This window comes from Leiobunum rupestre, chromosome 7, assembly GCF_980474605.1.
Source record: "Leiobunum rupestre chromosome 7, qqLeiRupe1.1.hap1, whole genome shotgun sequence".
Lineage (NCBI taxonomy): Eukaryota > Metazoa > Arthropoda > Arachnida > Opiliones > Sclerosomatidae > Leiobunum > Leiobunum rupestre.
Window position 1 is genome coordinate 5908100 of NC_143390.1, and position 14884 is coordinate 5922983.

At 35.6% G+C, this 14884-nt stretch overlaps 2 protein-coding genes across 3 annotated transcripts in view; both read right to left on the minus strand.

Moving 5' to 3' along the window:
- The window catches only part of LOC149934187 (uncharacterized), a 33572-nt gene that overhangs the window by 11505 nt on the left and 7183 nt on the right, over nt 1–14884 (minus strand). For both annotated transcript variants that reach the window (XR_016482322.1, XM_090181002.1), the window contains exons 4-6: nt 12731–13186; nt 11728–11881; nt 9297–9441 (exon numbers count right to left, since the gene is read on the minus strand). Coding sequence is in view for 1 of the 2 variants with exons in the window: in XM_090181002.1 (XP_090037128.1) it covers nt 9297–9441; nt 11728–11881; nt 12731–13186 (755 nt within the window). In the remaining variant the exon portion in view is untranslated. The remainder of the gene's footprint in view (nt 1–9296; nt 9442–11727; nt 11882–12730; nt 13187–14884) is intronic.
- LOC149934188 (uncharacterized) lies at nt 5806–7687 on the minus strand. The gene is made up of 2 exons (XM_090153900.1): nt 7459–7687; nt 5806–7337 (listed from the first exon to the last, which is right to left on the minus strand). Exons 1-2 carry the CDS (start codon nt 7496–7498, stop codon nt 7036–7038), a joined length of 342 nt encoding a protein of 113 aa, XP_090010026.1. The 5' UTR covers nt 7499–7687; the 3' UTR covers nt 5806–7035.

Consider the following 14884-nt stretch of genomic DNA (forward strand, 5'->3'; position numbering starts at 1 on the left):
AGAAATAGTAACGGCTGGTATTCCCTTTACCAAGTTATTCCTTGTCATAAGCCCGACTAACCACATTATCGTACTCAGGAGGTAATTTATAAATCATTTGATATGCGATTTCATCATCGCCCAGTGTCTTTCCCGCTTGTGATAACTGGCCAGCCGTATTATTCACCCTCGCAATGTAACAAGCCATCGCCTCTGGTGGTGTGTATCTTAAATTGATAAATTCAGCTCTCAGGGAAGCAATTCTGACCCTTGACTTAGGTTGATAAAGATCTCTTAATGTCTCCCAAATATCTCCTGCACTTGTACAATTCTCAATAACTCTTTGATGTGGCTCATCTACTGATAATGCTATCCTGGCAAAGGCCCTTTCTTCCCTATCATTATGCTTATCTACGTCAGCCTTAGTTGCCGTTTTGGGATCTGGCGATTTTTCATTTCCATTTACTAGACCAAATAACCCAGCAGTAGATAAAGCCATTCTCATATTAAATTTCCAGGTATTATAGTTATCTTCATTTAATCTCTCAAAATCCATAGCCTTCCTTAATTCTGAGCTACCCTCCATCTTGGTTTATTCAAAACTCGGCCTATTAGGCTTAGGTCTACAACTTGCCGTTCTGAAGCCTTGGCGTAAATCGGCAATGTGCCGTGGTGTGCTTTAAACTGTTACGTCACCTCGGGAACCACGCTCTGCTACCAATTGTTAAACACATAACAATAAAAACGCCCAAGGTGCTGTTAAATCGTCAAGGTTTATTAATTTAATAAAAGAGGCTATTATTTACAGTATATACATGTTACTATAATTAGTTAATCAAATCACTGGGGAGCATATTTCTATCTATCTACCAGCTACCTTCAGTACCAAGAGAATAATCTGATGAGTTCCAAAATGAGCTGTTTTCCATTTGCCACCAGATGGCACTGCATATCACCTTTAGCTCACTAACGTCTGCTAAAGTATCTGCATTCTGATTCATGCACACTAGATGTCCTAACAGATAGGATTGGGAGTACGACAGCGGATGATAACTGTCCGGATTTTCAATGTCTCCAGATTTATATGCTGGAATTATTTTGGCACATTTCCATTCTCTGGGGAAAATCCCCGACTCGAGTGATAAATTTATTAGTCTTGCAACAAATTCAGAAATAATAGCAGCTAGGTTGCGTAGAATTAAGGGTGACGAATCATCAAACCCAGAAGATTTATTTGGACTTAGCGATTTTAATATTAAGCAGATTTCACGTTCCGTTACCAGCTTGAACGAGTTTAGGGTGGCATTCGAAGTTGTAGGGGCAACAATGCCTTGGTTAGGATTACCTGTAACAGCATGAGTTGTTAATCTTTCAGTGGTCTGATTAAAAGCAATATTAAATAGAGTAGCAATTTGATGTGGATGTTCTAGTCTTAGTTGTTTTTTTTGTCCAAGAGCACCGGAGTATTAGTTTTAGATTTAGCTTTTAAATAGGGTTTAACAGTTTTCCAGAAATTTTACTGTGGGTCACCTCCACTGTTTAAGTTTGTTTTGAAAAAACATTTTCTTTTCATACTGAATAATGTTATTAACAAGATTACGCTGCCTTTTGAATAGCTCATAATAATGAGAGCCTGGATAAGAATTACTTTTCCTTTTTAATACATCACGTACATGCATATTGTGTTTAATTTTAGAAGTAATCCAAGCAAAAAAAGATCTCGGCGGTGCCTCCAAAAATGTAGGGGTAAGAGGGATCAAGGTTTGATCACTGAGTTTCTTTTTAGTCCAAACTGAATTCACGCCACGTTACACAGAATGATTGTCTCAATAAGTTCTTTATTGCACCAACCGAAAACACATTTACAAAAGCGTACCCGCGATATTCAGGAGATATTAAAAGAGGTACATTCATAATCCAAGTTCGGAATCACAATGACGGCCGGCCTTCCTCAAACGTCCCTTATAACGTCTCAGAAAACCCGCCGCTGCCGACTTTTGAGCACAAGATAAGATACCCGCCGCAGGACTGGTGGCACCATCTCTCCACACGTGGTCCAACTAAAACAAAAACACACCGAGGCTTCCCGACACAGCGCATGCTTGTCAAGCGTGGTATGTATTAGATCAGTTAAAATTCCAATTCCTTGAGAGGGAGAGGCAAAAGATTATAACTGTGAATTTAAATTGATTTGAAGTTCCTGTACAAATTTATTAGAATCCATTTTGGTAAAATTTCTTATAGTGCTAATTTCTTTAAGTAGAACACGGAATTTCTTCTTTCTGTTAGTAATAATCATAGAATGATCCGAGAAACCTATTATGACTCCAGTCTGTTGGAAACAATCCGGGTAATTGGTATAAATGTTATCAATAATAGTTGCAGAAGTAGTGTAGTGGACATCGTGCATAACGTGGTTTAGCTGGAGCGGTAGTAGTTTTGCTACTACGTTGGTACTATAATAATTAGTCCTTGGCATAAATCGAGTGTGTTATACCTCCATGTATAAAATGGGAACTGACTGGCAACCCTGTTTCCCCTTAACTAAGATCGGCTGCTGTAACGCGTGTGGCTTGCCACTTCCCTAGTTGAATCAGTGATGATAACTTGTAAATAAATTAGCTCTTAATAAATTAACTTCGTTTAATATCAGTTTAGTTGTTGTTCTTCAATAAACCCTAACATGTGGTAGCAGAGCGTGGTTGACATATTCATGGGCCAGATTTACAGAACCATGTCGTTTGGCCAAGGCTTAAGATGCAATAGATAAAACGTGCTCTTCTTTGTACGACGTCAGTTCAAGAACAAGATGGCGGATGGAAATGCTGTATTAATGGTGGGGCAAGTGGCTAAATTGAATTCACTAAATTATCACACATGGAAGTATGATATGCAACTGATACTCAGAGGGCAAGGCCTTTGGGAGATTGCCACAGGAATAGAAACATGCCCGGTAGCTACTATAGAAAGCACTAATAGGGAAATAGAAGCCATAAAACAGTATAAATTGCGAGAATCAAAGGCCTATTCCATCATTGCATCTGGGGTGATTGAAGACTTGAGAAGTATAATAACCGATTCAACGACAGCGAGTAATCTGTGGACAACACTAAGACGTGTTTGAACCTAAAACTCGAGCACGAATATCAACATTACTTAACGAATTCTATGGCATCAAATATATAGAAGGAGAGAGTATGCCTGTATTTATTGGTCGTGTATACCATTTGAAAAAAGTTGGAAAACGCGGGGAAGACTATAGCAGATCAAGATATTGCGTATAAATATTAGCAACCAAATACCCTCATCATACGAGTCATTGGTTGCTAATATTTACCAACTGGACGACTTGAGGTTCAAACCGGAGCCGATTAAACAAATGCTGCTAGCAGAATTTGGAAGGCAAACTCAGAAAGCAATGAATTATGATAATACCTCTGACGCCTATATGGCACGATCATCTAATAAAGGCAAGATGGACGATAAGACAGATCAAACAAAATAGGATCAACAACTTCAACCAAGAGGGTTTGCAGGAACATGTTACAATTGTAATCGGGCTGGACATAGATCTTCAGACTGTAGAAGTCGGAGACAACAAAGCAGAGGAAGGATGCGAGGAGGGTCGAGAGGTGGAACAAGAGGAAGTTCACGTGGAGGATCGTCGAAACCGCAGACTGGCGCCTATTATGCTTCAGCACATTGTACTTTCACGGATACTAATGACTGGATTATGGACTCTGCGGCCACAAAGCATTTCTGTAACCAGAGAGAGTGGTTTTTCACTTACACACCACTCAGTGCGCAGATTACGGTAGGGGAAGGTATTTAGAGTGTGACCAAAGCTTCGGGATACTTGGATTTCATAAACTTGCAGGTACTAACTGCGTTTATTTTTTACCATATAAAGCAATCGTCCTAGTTTATGTTGATGATTTGGTGGTGTTGGCGAAAGATAGCACCATATTAGGCAATATTTACCAGATATTGTCCTCCCGATATACAATGAAGACACTAGGACCCATTAAGAAGCTATTAGGAGTGGAATTTGCTGTACAATCTGATGGTAGTCTTAAATTGCACCAGGAATCATATATCAAACGTATCATTGAGAGGTTTGATCTACGAGCTGATCTAAAAGTCTATTTACCTATAAATCCGTCAGAGAGGCTCAGTAGGAAGGACAGCCCTACCACTACAGAAGAGAAACAGGAAATGGAGAACGTACCGTATAAGTCCCTGATTGGCTGTCTTCTATTTATGGCACAAAGAACTAGACCGGATATTCTGTTTGGCGTAACTGCTTTATCACAGTTTAGTAGCAATCCAGGCTACAAGCATTGGGAGTTATTGCGCCGATTAGCATGTTATGTATCAACCACCGCTACCTACGGATTGGTTTATCATCAAGAACAGATATCGGATTTTGTTATCTATAGTGACAGTGACTGGGGGTCTGATCAGGACACAAGAATATCTCAAAGCGGATATACAGTATTTTATGGCTCCTCATTAGTATCCTGGCGGTCAGTTAAACAAAAATCTATATCGCTATCATCCATGGAAGCCGAGTACTATGCAATTTCAGAAGCCACGAAAGAACTATTATGGTTTCTACCCATTCTCGAGGAATTAAAACCATTTAATGTATCTATAACCCAACCTAAAGTATTTAGTGATAGTCAATCAGCTATATTTTATACTAAAAACTGTATTGAAAATCAAAGATCAAAGCATATAGATATGCGGTGTCATTTTGTGAAAGATGCTTTAGATAAGGGTCTCTTTACATTGAAATACGTTGAATCAAAAAGAAATGCGGCGGATATACTAACCAAGATTTTAGTGAAACATAATTTCATACATAACGTCGAAATACTAAATGTAAAGGGTTAACTGCTAATATTTTGTCAATAATATGTACTTAATAATATTAATAATAATAATATTGTGATTGTATTTATGTCAAAGAGGGGGAGTATTGTACTATAATAATTAGTCCTTGGCATAAATCGAGTGTGTTATACCTCCATGTATAAAATGGGAACTGACTGGCAACCCTGTTTCCCCTTAACTAAGATCGGCTGCTGTAACGCGTGTGGCTTGCCACTTCCCTAGCTGAATCAGTGATGATAACTTGTAAATAAATTAGCTCTTAATAAATTAACTTCGTTTAACATCAGTTTAGTTGTTGTTCTTCAATAAACCCTAACACTTCTTTTGTTATAGCCCCAACGGGAGTGGTCGGTGCTTTGTTCATGGGGGGTTTTCTACTATGGTGGTTTATATCGTAGTATATAGGATATTTCATAGAAATGTGAGTCAGACGCATCCTGGCTACCATATGAGCACAATGTCGGCCCCACTTCGCCTTTCTCGTGATTCAACCTTTCTGATACCAATCGTAAGTGTCGTTTATTGAAATACCAAACGTTTACTGGGCCTTGTTCTGGCTCTTCTTTCTGCATTAACGTTATCTAAACCCCTATGGGAAGTTAAGGGAGTCTACGTTAATGTTAGAGTAGAGGTTATCCTAGTTGGAGTTTCAATCAATTTCTTAAAGTCAGAGTTTCCTCAACAGTAGATTCGTTTTAGCTAATTTAGGATCCATATTCAGGTCGCAATTAGTATCCCCAAGAATAATAATTTCAGGGTTTCTATAATTAAGTAGTAGGTTTTCTAGATGGGTTTGTAGAGTTTCACATGCTGCTTGAATATCATGAACTGGGGGAATATATAAAATTATAACGCTAGCAGAATTCATCTCAGAAAAAGTAAGCCAGAGAATTTCCAATGGAATAACTTCCAGATAGCTTATGCGCTCATTAATTATTTTTAAGGGAATATGATTCTTGGAGTAGACAAATCAGTCTACCATTCCTGCTTAAAGTATTTAATCTCCAAAGATTATAGCCACTGATTTCTAAAAAGTTATTTGGTTCGTCCTCACGAAGCCAGGTTTCTGTTAGTCCAAGAATATCAATAGAATATTTTTCCATGATAACCTTAATGTGATCAATTTTATTCCTGATACTGCAGATGTTGAGATGGGCAATGTTCAAGCCTTTGTCATACTTCATCAGCAGCAGTAGATTCAGTTTGTTTGTTATCCCTAAATCGACGAATAAAGAGGGGACTAAGCCGATACTCAGGTCGCATAATAACTTTGTCATATTTAGATTCACAGGATATCAGATAGGATTTTCGCCAGGAATTTGGATTCTTCTGAGATATATCCCTTACCAAAAAATAAGTTGGCTTTTAGTTTGTATTTAGTTGGTATACACATTTTAGTTGGTATTAAGTTGGTTTTAAGTTGTCAGCATTTTTCAATAAACTAGTTAAAGGGGTAATAATAATAATAATCAGCTAGGCTAATACCCAATGCACCACCTTAGGCCTAAGTCATCGAGCGACTTTTAAAGCCCTGCATGGCACGCGTTCGAGCCAACAGCTCCCTACACTAACTATTACCGTTAACCTTAACAAGTTTTTGTGGAAGGGGAAACCGAAGATCTCGGGGGAAAACCCCTTAAACCAGTGGGAAGAGAACTTGCAAACTCTACGCAGAACGAGTTGTTCCGAGTGTTCACCCAGTGCCACAAGCTGGGATCGAACCCGGCTCCTCTTGCTGCGAGGCGAAAGTGCTAACAACTCCGCCACCCCACCAAGTGGATATTAAGTTGGCAGTATGGTTTTAGTTGGTAATAAGTTGTTTTTATGTATGGTTTTAGTTAGTATTTAGTTGGTATTTGTCCCAAATACAAACTTAAAACCAAGTTCCTAGACCACTTAATTTTTGGTAAGGGATGATTCAAGTGTTTTTGATATCAAGATCTTTTAGATGATTATCTATATCCTCACAGGTTGTTTCCGAATCACAGTTGCGTATTAGGTATTTTCCCATTGATATGTTAGCATATTTTACAGAGTCTTCATCTTCACATGATCCCCATATTTTGTCTTCTGAGCGGGTACCAGAAAGACCAAGACAATAGATCCCTTTAGGCCAGGTCGTTGTATTCAAGAGTTCTAATTTTGGGGAGGAAGATTGTGTTACGAAACACTTATAACATCAGTGGATTTTCTTGTTGGACATATATTCTCTTTAGTTAACCCCATATTTTCCAGATAAGTCTGTAGTATATCTTCGGTGATATGCTTTGCACAATTTCCCACGAAGTAGTCATTATAATGTGAAGTTGTTTTAATATGGCACAATCCTCTTTTTTCTTCAGGCATTGTGCCTCTGTTTCTTAAGTATCGAGGTTGTATGGAAGGTTGCGGCTTACTATTAGTCGATTTAACCATATTTGATTTTTGGTCTTTCTTACGGGAAATTTGTCTTGGTAAGCCTCCTGCCAGAGAAGCAGTTAGATTATTGTTAGACACTGAGGCATAAGTTCGTATGATCAGGTTTTTCAGTAACTATGGTTCCAGCAATATTTTCATTTCTGTCTTCCATGATTGTGATCTTACCTGCATGGGCTGTCTTGATTGTACTGAGTTGTGTTATCATGTCACCTTCAGTTTATCAATTATCTCTTTGAAGGTTGTTTGCTTCTTTAAAGATTGCTTTAATAGAGCTATCTGCTTTTTCAGTTCTATAATTTCCTCCTTTTTCACAGTATTGTTACAGGGACAAGGCTTATTAAGTCTATCACGACATACAGTACACATATATAGGTATGCGTGAAGATTTTGAAACTTAAAAAAATCTGCTCTTCCAGATTGTTTATATTTTAGGTAAAGGGCTATAGGACAATGAAAAACTTTTGAATGTAAAAATAACGCTTACTTCGGTACAATAATAATTATTAAATCGGAACATAAAATTTAATATTATAAACAATCATTTCAATTTTGATGGTACTTCTTATGAAACTTCAGTTTTAAAGAGATAAAGAGATTTAAAGTTGTTAACCTAAATGGGTTATATATTTGAAAGCTAGAAAATACATTTATGACAAATGAAGATGGCACTACAATAGCAATCCAATAAATTACATTTCTCATGAACAATACCTTAACTTATGGGGATCTTATGATCGGGTTATGGTCTAACCAACTAGTTAGCAGTAGTTGTTTAATTTATACCAATAAAACTTTATATTGGTAAATTATGTAATTTTATGCAGCTTGAATAAATTTTTTCAATTAAGAAACATGGAATGTTCAAGACACAAAATAATGCAGAATATAATTAATAAAGCTGATGAATGGTTTTAAATGCTTCATGATTAAGAATCTCATTGATTTTGAAAATTGGAATTACAGATGAAAGATTTTTTTGCGGAAATCTTGTTTTTTCCATGCTGATTTCACCCAGATTTAGGAAATTTGTTAATTTAAAGAATTCTAAAATATTTCGGTAAATATATAGGGTATTACCAGTGACGCTGCTAAAACTTTCCATCGAGTTGCAACCAGTGTTGCAATAGAAAAATAGAGAGCGGACACTTTCGTGCGCTAAATGGTCACGTGGTGACCCATTGTGCCCAACAGGGTTAAAACCTTTTCGCGCGCTAGACTTTGGACAAGAATTGAGTCCACGGTGATACGGACAATATGTGATTTGTGCGCGCCCTGTTGGGATGGGCAAAATGCCCTTCGTGTAGTTGCCAGACGATATCGGACCGAGTGCTTTTCCAGATGGAAACCGTTGTAACTATTTAACAATTATATTTATACCTGACTAGAACTTTCGTTAACAAACTTGGATTGTTATTTAAATATGTGTAGTTTGTGGCCTGACCAGCCATATGTGTTTTGTTTTTATATTAACTAAACCTTAAATATTAGAGTAGTTCTCATTTATTAAATAACTTCGTAACTTAATTTAACTCTCGCACTATTTCATTATTATTTATATTTATCTAATGCTGACACTTAACAATAATCATAATATCATTATTAATTCCCCTAGACAACGTATCGTAACTTCAGTTTAATAATAACTTCCCATTTATTTTAAAAAGTGTCACAAAATTTATAGAAGGTTCTTTTTCATTATTATTTTGTACGAGAAAAGTTGCTACCCATGACAAAACAGTGTTTGTAATCAAACTTAGGCTAGGCTACGTAACGTAAGAATATCCTGGAAAAACAATAGAATTAAAATTAAAAAACTAGCTGATCCATTTTGCCCCTTGATCCTTAGTGAGATTTTACGAGAATACACAATTGCTCACTGATTACATTCATTATGATACTTTAAGTTTTTTTCTCAATTAAGTTTTAAAACATCCAAACCATGATGTCCATTAAGCTATTTATGTAGTTTGAATAGTTTAATCATAGTCACATGACAAACTTACCCTTCAGGTCTCTGTTACTTTCCATGAGCCTGCGTATTTCTCCTTCTAAACGAGATCGAATTGCTTTTTCAAGCCTTTCTCTCTTATCTGAAGACCTAACTAGCTCTTCATGAGATTGATGAACTTTTTGAATTTCTAGCTCAAACTGCAAAAAAAAATATATATATATATTACTAAAGGGTGAACACAAACGCTCAAAGTAGTTATAGGAAAAAATAGGAAATTTTTTGTTGATTTACTGGATTTTAAAGGAGATAATTTTTGGAAAATATAGGATCAATTCTGTCCAAATTACAGAAAAATATAGGTTTCAAATACTTGTATTTCTAAAGAAAATTTCAGACTTGCAAATAGTAGTATTTATTAACCCTGACCTCCTTATGTTTATTTTTCATGAGGGTCACTGACCTGTGGGGGAGTGAAAATGAAAAATATATACAAAGGAAAAATTATATTTTTACCAACATTTATTGACTTTTATTATGTAAAGGAGTTGTTGGAAAACGTTTCTATTTAGCGGGGGTCACTAATAACCCACTCCCCTGCAGAGTGCAGACCAAGCAAAAATGTCGCCGCAGAGTTGACAACATAGGAACTTAGTTTCCCGTTAACAAAAATTGAAAAACCTGCACATTTCAATTTCTACTGATTCAAAAGGAAACTTGGAGTCGGTTATTGGTTTTTAACTATTGTTAGTAAGAATTTATAATACCATGACCAAAATTTATAAAACCAGTGGCCGAGCAATTTTTGCCCGCCTATATGAAATGCAATGGGCGCTTAAATAAAACATATTCAAGGAAATATATCCAAGAGCCAGGACCTGCAAGGTATTGTTCATTATTTCAACAAGCATAATATAAACAGTAACTTGCAGGTCCTGGATCACTGAAACATTACTTCTTGGACAGTACCTTGGAGATGTTTTGTAACCCTCAGGAAAACCGTGGAGTTGGCAACTCTGCACTGCAGTCTCACACTCACTTGCAGTAACTCTTTCCAAAAATACCCACTGTACGTAACCCAACCAACTTAGCCAAGATCACACAGTCCGCTGTTTTAACCGTCGCTGCTGACTTGAAAATTGCATTAGCCTTCAATGGGGACCCAGGGGGAAAGAGCCTAAAGAGAGTAAGCTACCGAGAATTGACACGATCACCGAGTACTGCCGTACTCCTTAGAACTCCACGCTGTTCTGCCGTGGCAATGATACAGTGGAAGCTAGCCAATTATAATTTACAGAATAGGTTGTCAGGTTCATTGGTATTTAGAATCATAAATGACAGAAAGTAAGAAACCGTACAGAAACGACAAGGTTTTGGATATTGAAGTTTTTGGCGGGTCAGGTTTCATTTTCTATATTTTTTTTTCGGGCCAGGCCGGGTCGGGCTTTTTATATGAAACTGAGTAGGTCGGGTCGGGCTTTTATATATTAAAGATCAGGCCTTCTGAGTTTCTATTCTATTCGCAACCGCTAATCTCTTCATGCAGAAAGCGAATTATTTCATTATTGCTTGTTAACAAAAGCGACATGATAAGACTCAAAAACGTTTAATCGCTACCTTTGCCATCACAATTTTTTTACTGAGAGCTAGTTTCACAACAGAGTACAGACTACATAGCCTACTAATTGGAAAAAATACTTAATATTTGGTCTATATACCCTGGCGCCTTTTCACTCTTAGATTTACTCGCCCGTAGAGAGACATACGTTCTAAAATGAAATATTTTTCGCTAAAACTTAAATAAATGAGTTTTGAAAACCTTTAGGTAGTCAACTAGTCATAGCAATTGAAATTTTTGAATTCGGGAGCTCGCATATAGTACAAGCTTATACTATAACCATAAAAAGTGCAAGTTTATCGGACCTTGGCAGGTTGGGTTTAAAATTTTACAAATTTTATCGGGTTTCAATTTCGGCGCGCCGGGTCGGGTTTGGTTTCGGTTTTAAAGAATTTTGGCGGGTCGGATCGGGTTTTCGAAATAAATAACTTTGGCGGGTCGGATCGGGTTTCGGTTTTAAAGAATTTTGGCGGGTCGGATCGGGTTTTCGAAATAAATAACTTTGGCGGGTCGGGTCGTGTTTCGGTTTTAAAGAATTTTGGCGGGTCGGATCGGGTTTTTGAAATAAATAACTTTGGCGGGTTGGGTCGGGTTTCAGTTTTAATGAATTTTGGCGGGCTGGGTCGGGTCGGGTTTAAGAAATAGCCGGCCCGACTCATCTCTAATGGAAAGCAATTACTGAGGAAATTTTGTTTGAAATATGTTTTCTAACTTTGTATATTTTGATTGCCATCTATATCAAAACATATAATTGTAACGGATAATGAATGAAAAAAAGAAAATAGTGTAATTATAATGTAGGAAAAATTATAAAACATAGGAGTTATTAATTTGGGAAGATAACTATTTAGCTGTTCCATAAACTTACACTTTGAAGCTTAGAAACTTTGTGATGAAAGTGTTCTAGTTCATTCTTCAAGCTTGCATTATCAGCTGAAAGTATCTCTATCATATGAAGCATTTGGGATGATGGTGTCTCTGAGTCAAACTCTGTAACAGCTGCTCTTCCTCTTGTCCTTGGTCTGAGGGAAATGTTTCAATTAAAGCCTATATGTAGTATAGCAGTATACTCTATAGCTAAACGCATTAAATGTTTGACTTTTTCCACATTGAAATTAAAATTATAATTTATCATTACTCTAATATAATTTAATGAAATGTAGTTGAGGGAAGAAAAATGTAATGGCTAGGGCCTAGTATTGCCCTATAAAAGGGCAATATTCTATTATTATTCTAATATTGTTTGGTATGACGACACTGACCCTAGTTTAAAGATGAGGAATACAAACTCTAGCCGCAAGGTGACATTAGATCTATCTCGATGTTTGAATGCTATTGCTTTTGTAAAATCAACATCTAGTTACTAAAATTTCCATAGATGAAGTTAATACTTAAAGTGAGAAGTCATATTCATATCAAGAGATAAAATATATATTTCAATCTATAGAAGCAGTCCCTAGACATAATTTTATGTTAGACTAGAATTGTCTTTACTAGGGTACATTTTATCCTTAAATATCCAATGTAACAAAATTTCTTAGCACATACGGCTTAGTTTGTTACACTATTATCATCATTAAATTCTTAGGCCTAAAATTTGTGGAAAACATAAAAAATTAAAGAAGTAAAAATTAATTTCTTGGCAGCACAGGCAGAAGTTCAATGTTTATTTTTGGAATGCAGGTTTTAAAAAATGAACCCTCTCTCAACTCCATGAGATCACTAGTTTTAAAAGCATATGCTAGAGACGTAGATTTCCTGTAAAACCTTTTAGTTACTGCAATACAATAAACGAAGTAGGTAATAGTAATACGTAACTTGAAGTAATAAAAACATGAAGAGACAGAAACATAACAAAACAAATGTAATACCTCTGATTAGGTCCATCATGATAAGATGTATCTACACCGTCTTTTGATTTATTAACACCTAGTCCTATATGAGTAAGATCTGGATGCGAACGAGATATTGATAGCCTTCTATGTAAGCTGTTGGACCTCAAATGACCGCTTTTACCAAGACGAGAATAGCGATAAGTGCTCGAGTTACTTGAGTCATCAGACGCACCACCACCAGGATCGTTACATGTCGATGATTTACTATCGATCGAACAGTCTTTCGGTTGGCTATACCACTTTGTATATTCGGGAGTATAAGTGTAGCCAGATTTCGATTGTTTATTTACAAAATCAATACAAGAAGGTGAAGGTTGGCGACTGCCTGAACGATGAACTTCTTTGGCTAAATGCTTTAAGACTTCAGACTGGTCCAAGTAGTGTTTAGGAATTTCAGTTATTTCTTGAACTGAGTGATCCGCTTGAGATTCCCTGGTGAAATAAACCATAAGCAATTTCTATAAAAGCTATCTACCTAATAATGGTATTTTGTAACGCGTACATCTCTATGTATGAAAGGTTCTTGATTTCTATACAGTCTACAAAGTCTTGTTAACGAAAAACATTGTATCATTGATACAAACATAATAATAATAATAATAATAATAATCAGCTAGGCTAATACCCAAGGCACTAGTCCTATATAAGAAATAAAAATTGGAAAAAATCTGTACTGAGTGGGGCTCCAATAAATTGACTACAGCTTTGTCGAAAACAAATTAAATTAATAATCAAGAAAATGTTTGATATATTAAGGAAGCTTTCCAAGGTTAAAAAATCCAATTTTCAAAAAATGTTATTTCAGATATCAGAATAATTAAATTATAATAATTTCAAACATCACAAAATGTTTCTACACAAATAATTACCTTAAAAATGAGCTAGATGATTGAAATATACCTCAATTAGACCCAAAGATTTGTGGGTGATCTACAACTCATTTTCTTAAAATTTCATGATGTTTCTTAACCTCATAGCACTCCCAAAACTACTCTAGAATAATTTTTTGTGATTTATTTTCTGCACATGCTGCTGGGTCTTGAATTTTGGTAAAAATCTGAGGTTTGCAATTTCAAACTTTTTTATAATTTATTAAATTTTGCTTTTCATGAGTTCAAAACACTTTATGCAAATAATGATGTCTTAAAATAGAAAATAAAAGTTTGTACTCAACTCAAACTAACAACAAAAAAATCCAAGAGAGAGGTTTTAAAATGTAATAGTTCCTTTAGCCAATTATAATTACAATTTTTTAACCTACACTATGTGTTACCTCAAGTGGGTAGCACAATAGATCTCTGGTCGAAGTGTTAGTGGGAAATAGTGACAAAAATCGACTAAGTGATAGATATTTTATAGGCTCTAGTTTAACAACTGCTTAATTATCATTTTCGGAAAAAATTTCGATTTAACCATCTTTTGGTCATAGTTGTTGTAGTTAAAATTTCATAAAAATCATTTAACCCATGGTTGAAATATCTCATGTGGAATGATCGACCGCCTAAACTATATACCAAAAAAAATTAACCTGCTATTGGTGCAATTCTGAAAAATAATGTTGAAGATATGTGACACACTTAAATTGAATGTGTAAAGAGTTTTTAATTGAAAGATCGAAATAACCAAGCAATAAAGCTTTTATTATTACTCGCAAATTGACTTATCAGAATTGAAAATCATCTATTTGGTTATAATTTTTTTTAAATTTTTTTTACTGTAAACAATCAAAAGAATGTTAGTTTTTAGTTTTGTTTATGGAAAATCTACATCATAAGTTTTTGAACGATTTCGTTTTTGAAATGTTGTCATGAAACTGATAGTTATTGTAGGTCCATTACTTTCAAACAGTGTTCCCAGGTGGTAAATACCACCTAACATTTATTGTGGCAAATAGTGGCAAAAAGTGACATGGCAAATAATGATTTTTAGTGACAAATTGACATATAGTGGCAAATATTAGAAAAAGTAAAAATACTAATAAATGTTTCGTATAAAATACCATAAAAGCATTTTTAGGCTATTTTTGTAATTATCCTACGTGGTGTTGCCAAGAATTGGGCTATTTTTTATTTTATTCATTGCTAAAAGTGATAGCAAATGAAGTGTTCTAAGAGTACAAAATTATTTGTT

Excerpts from the sequence above, each read along its gene's own strand:
- LOC149934188 (XM_090153900.1), bottom strand. The coding sequence starts at position 7,498 with ATGATAACACAACTCAGTACAATCAAGACAGCCCATGCAG. Across the intron at positions 7,338-7,458 it reads AATCAAGACAGCCCATGCAG|GAGGCTTACCAAGACAAATT; the intron begins GTAAGATCACAA and ends CTTCTCTGGCAG.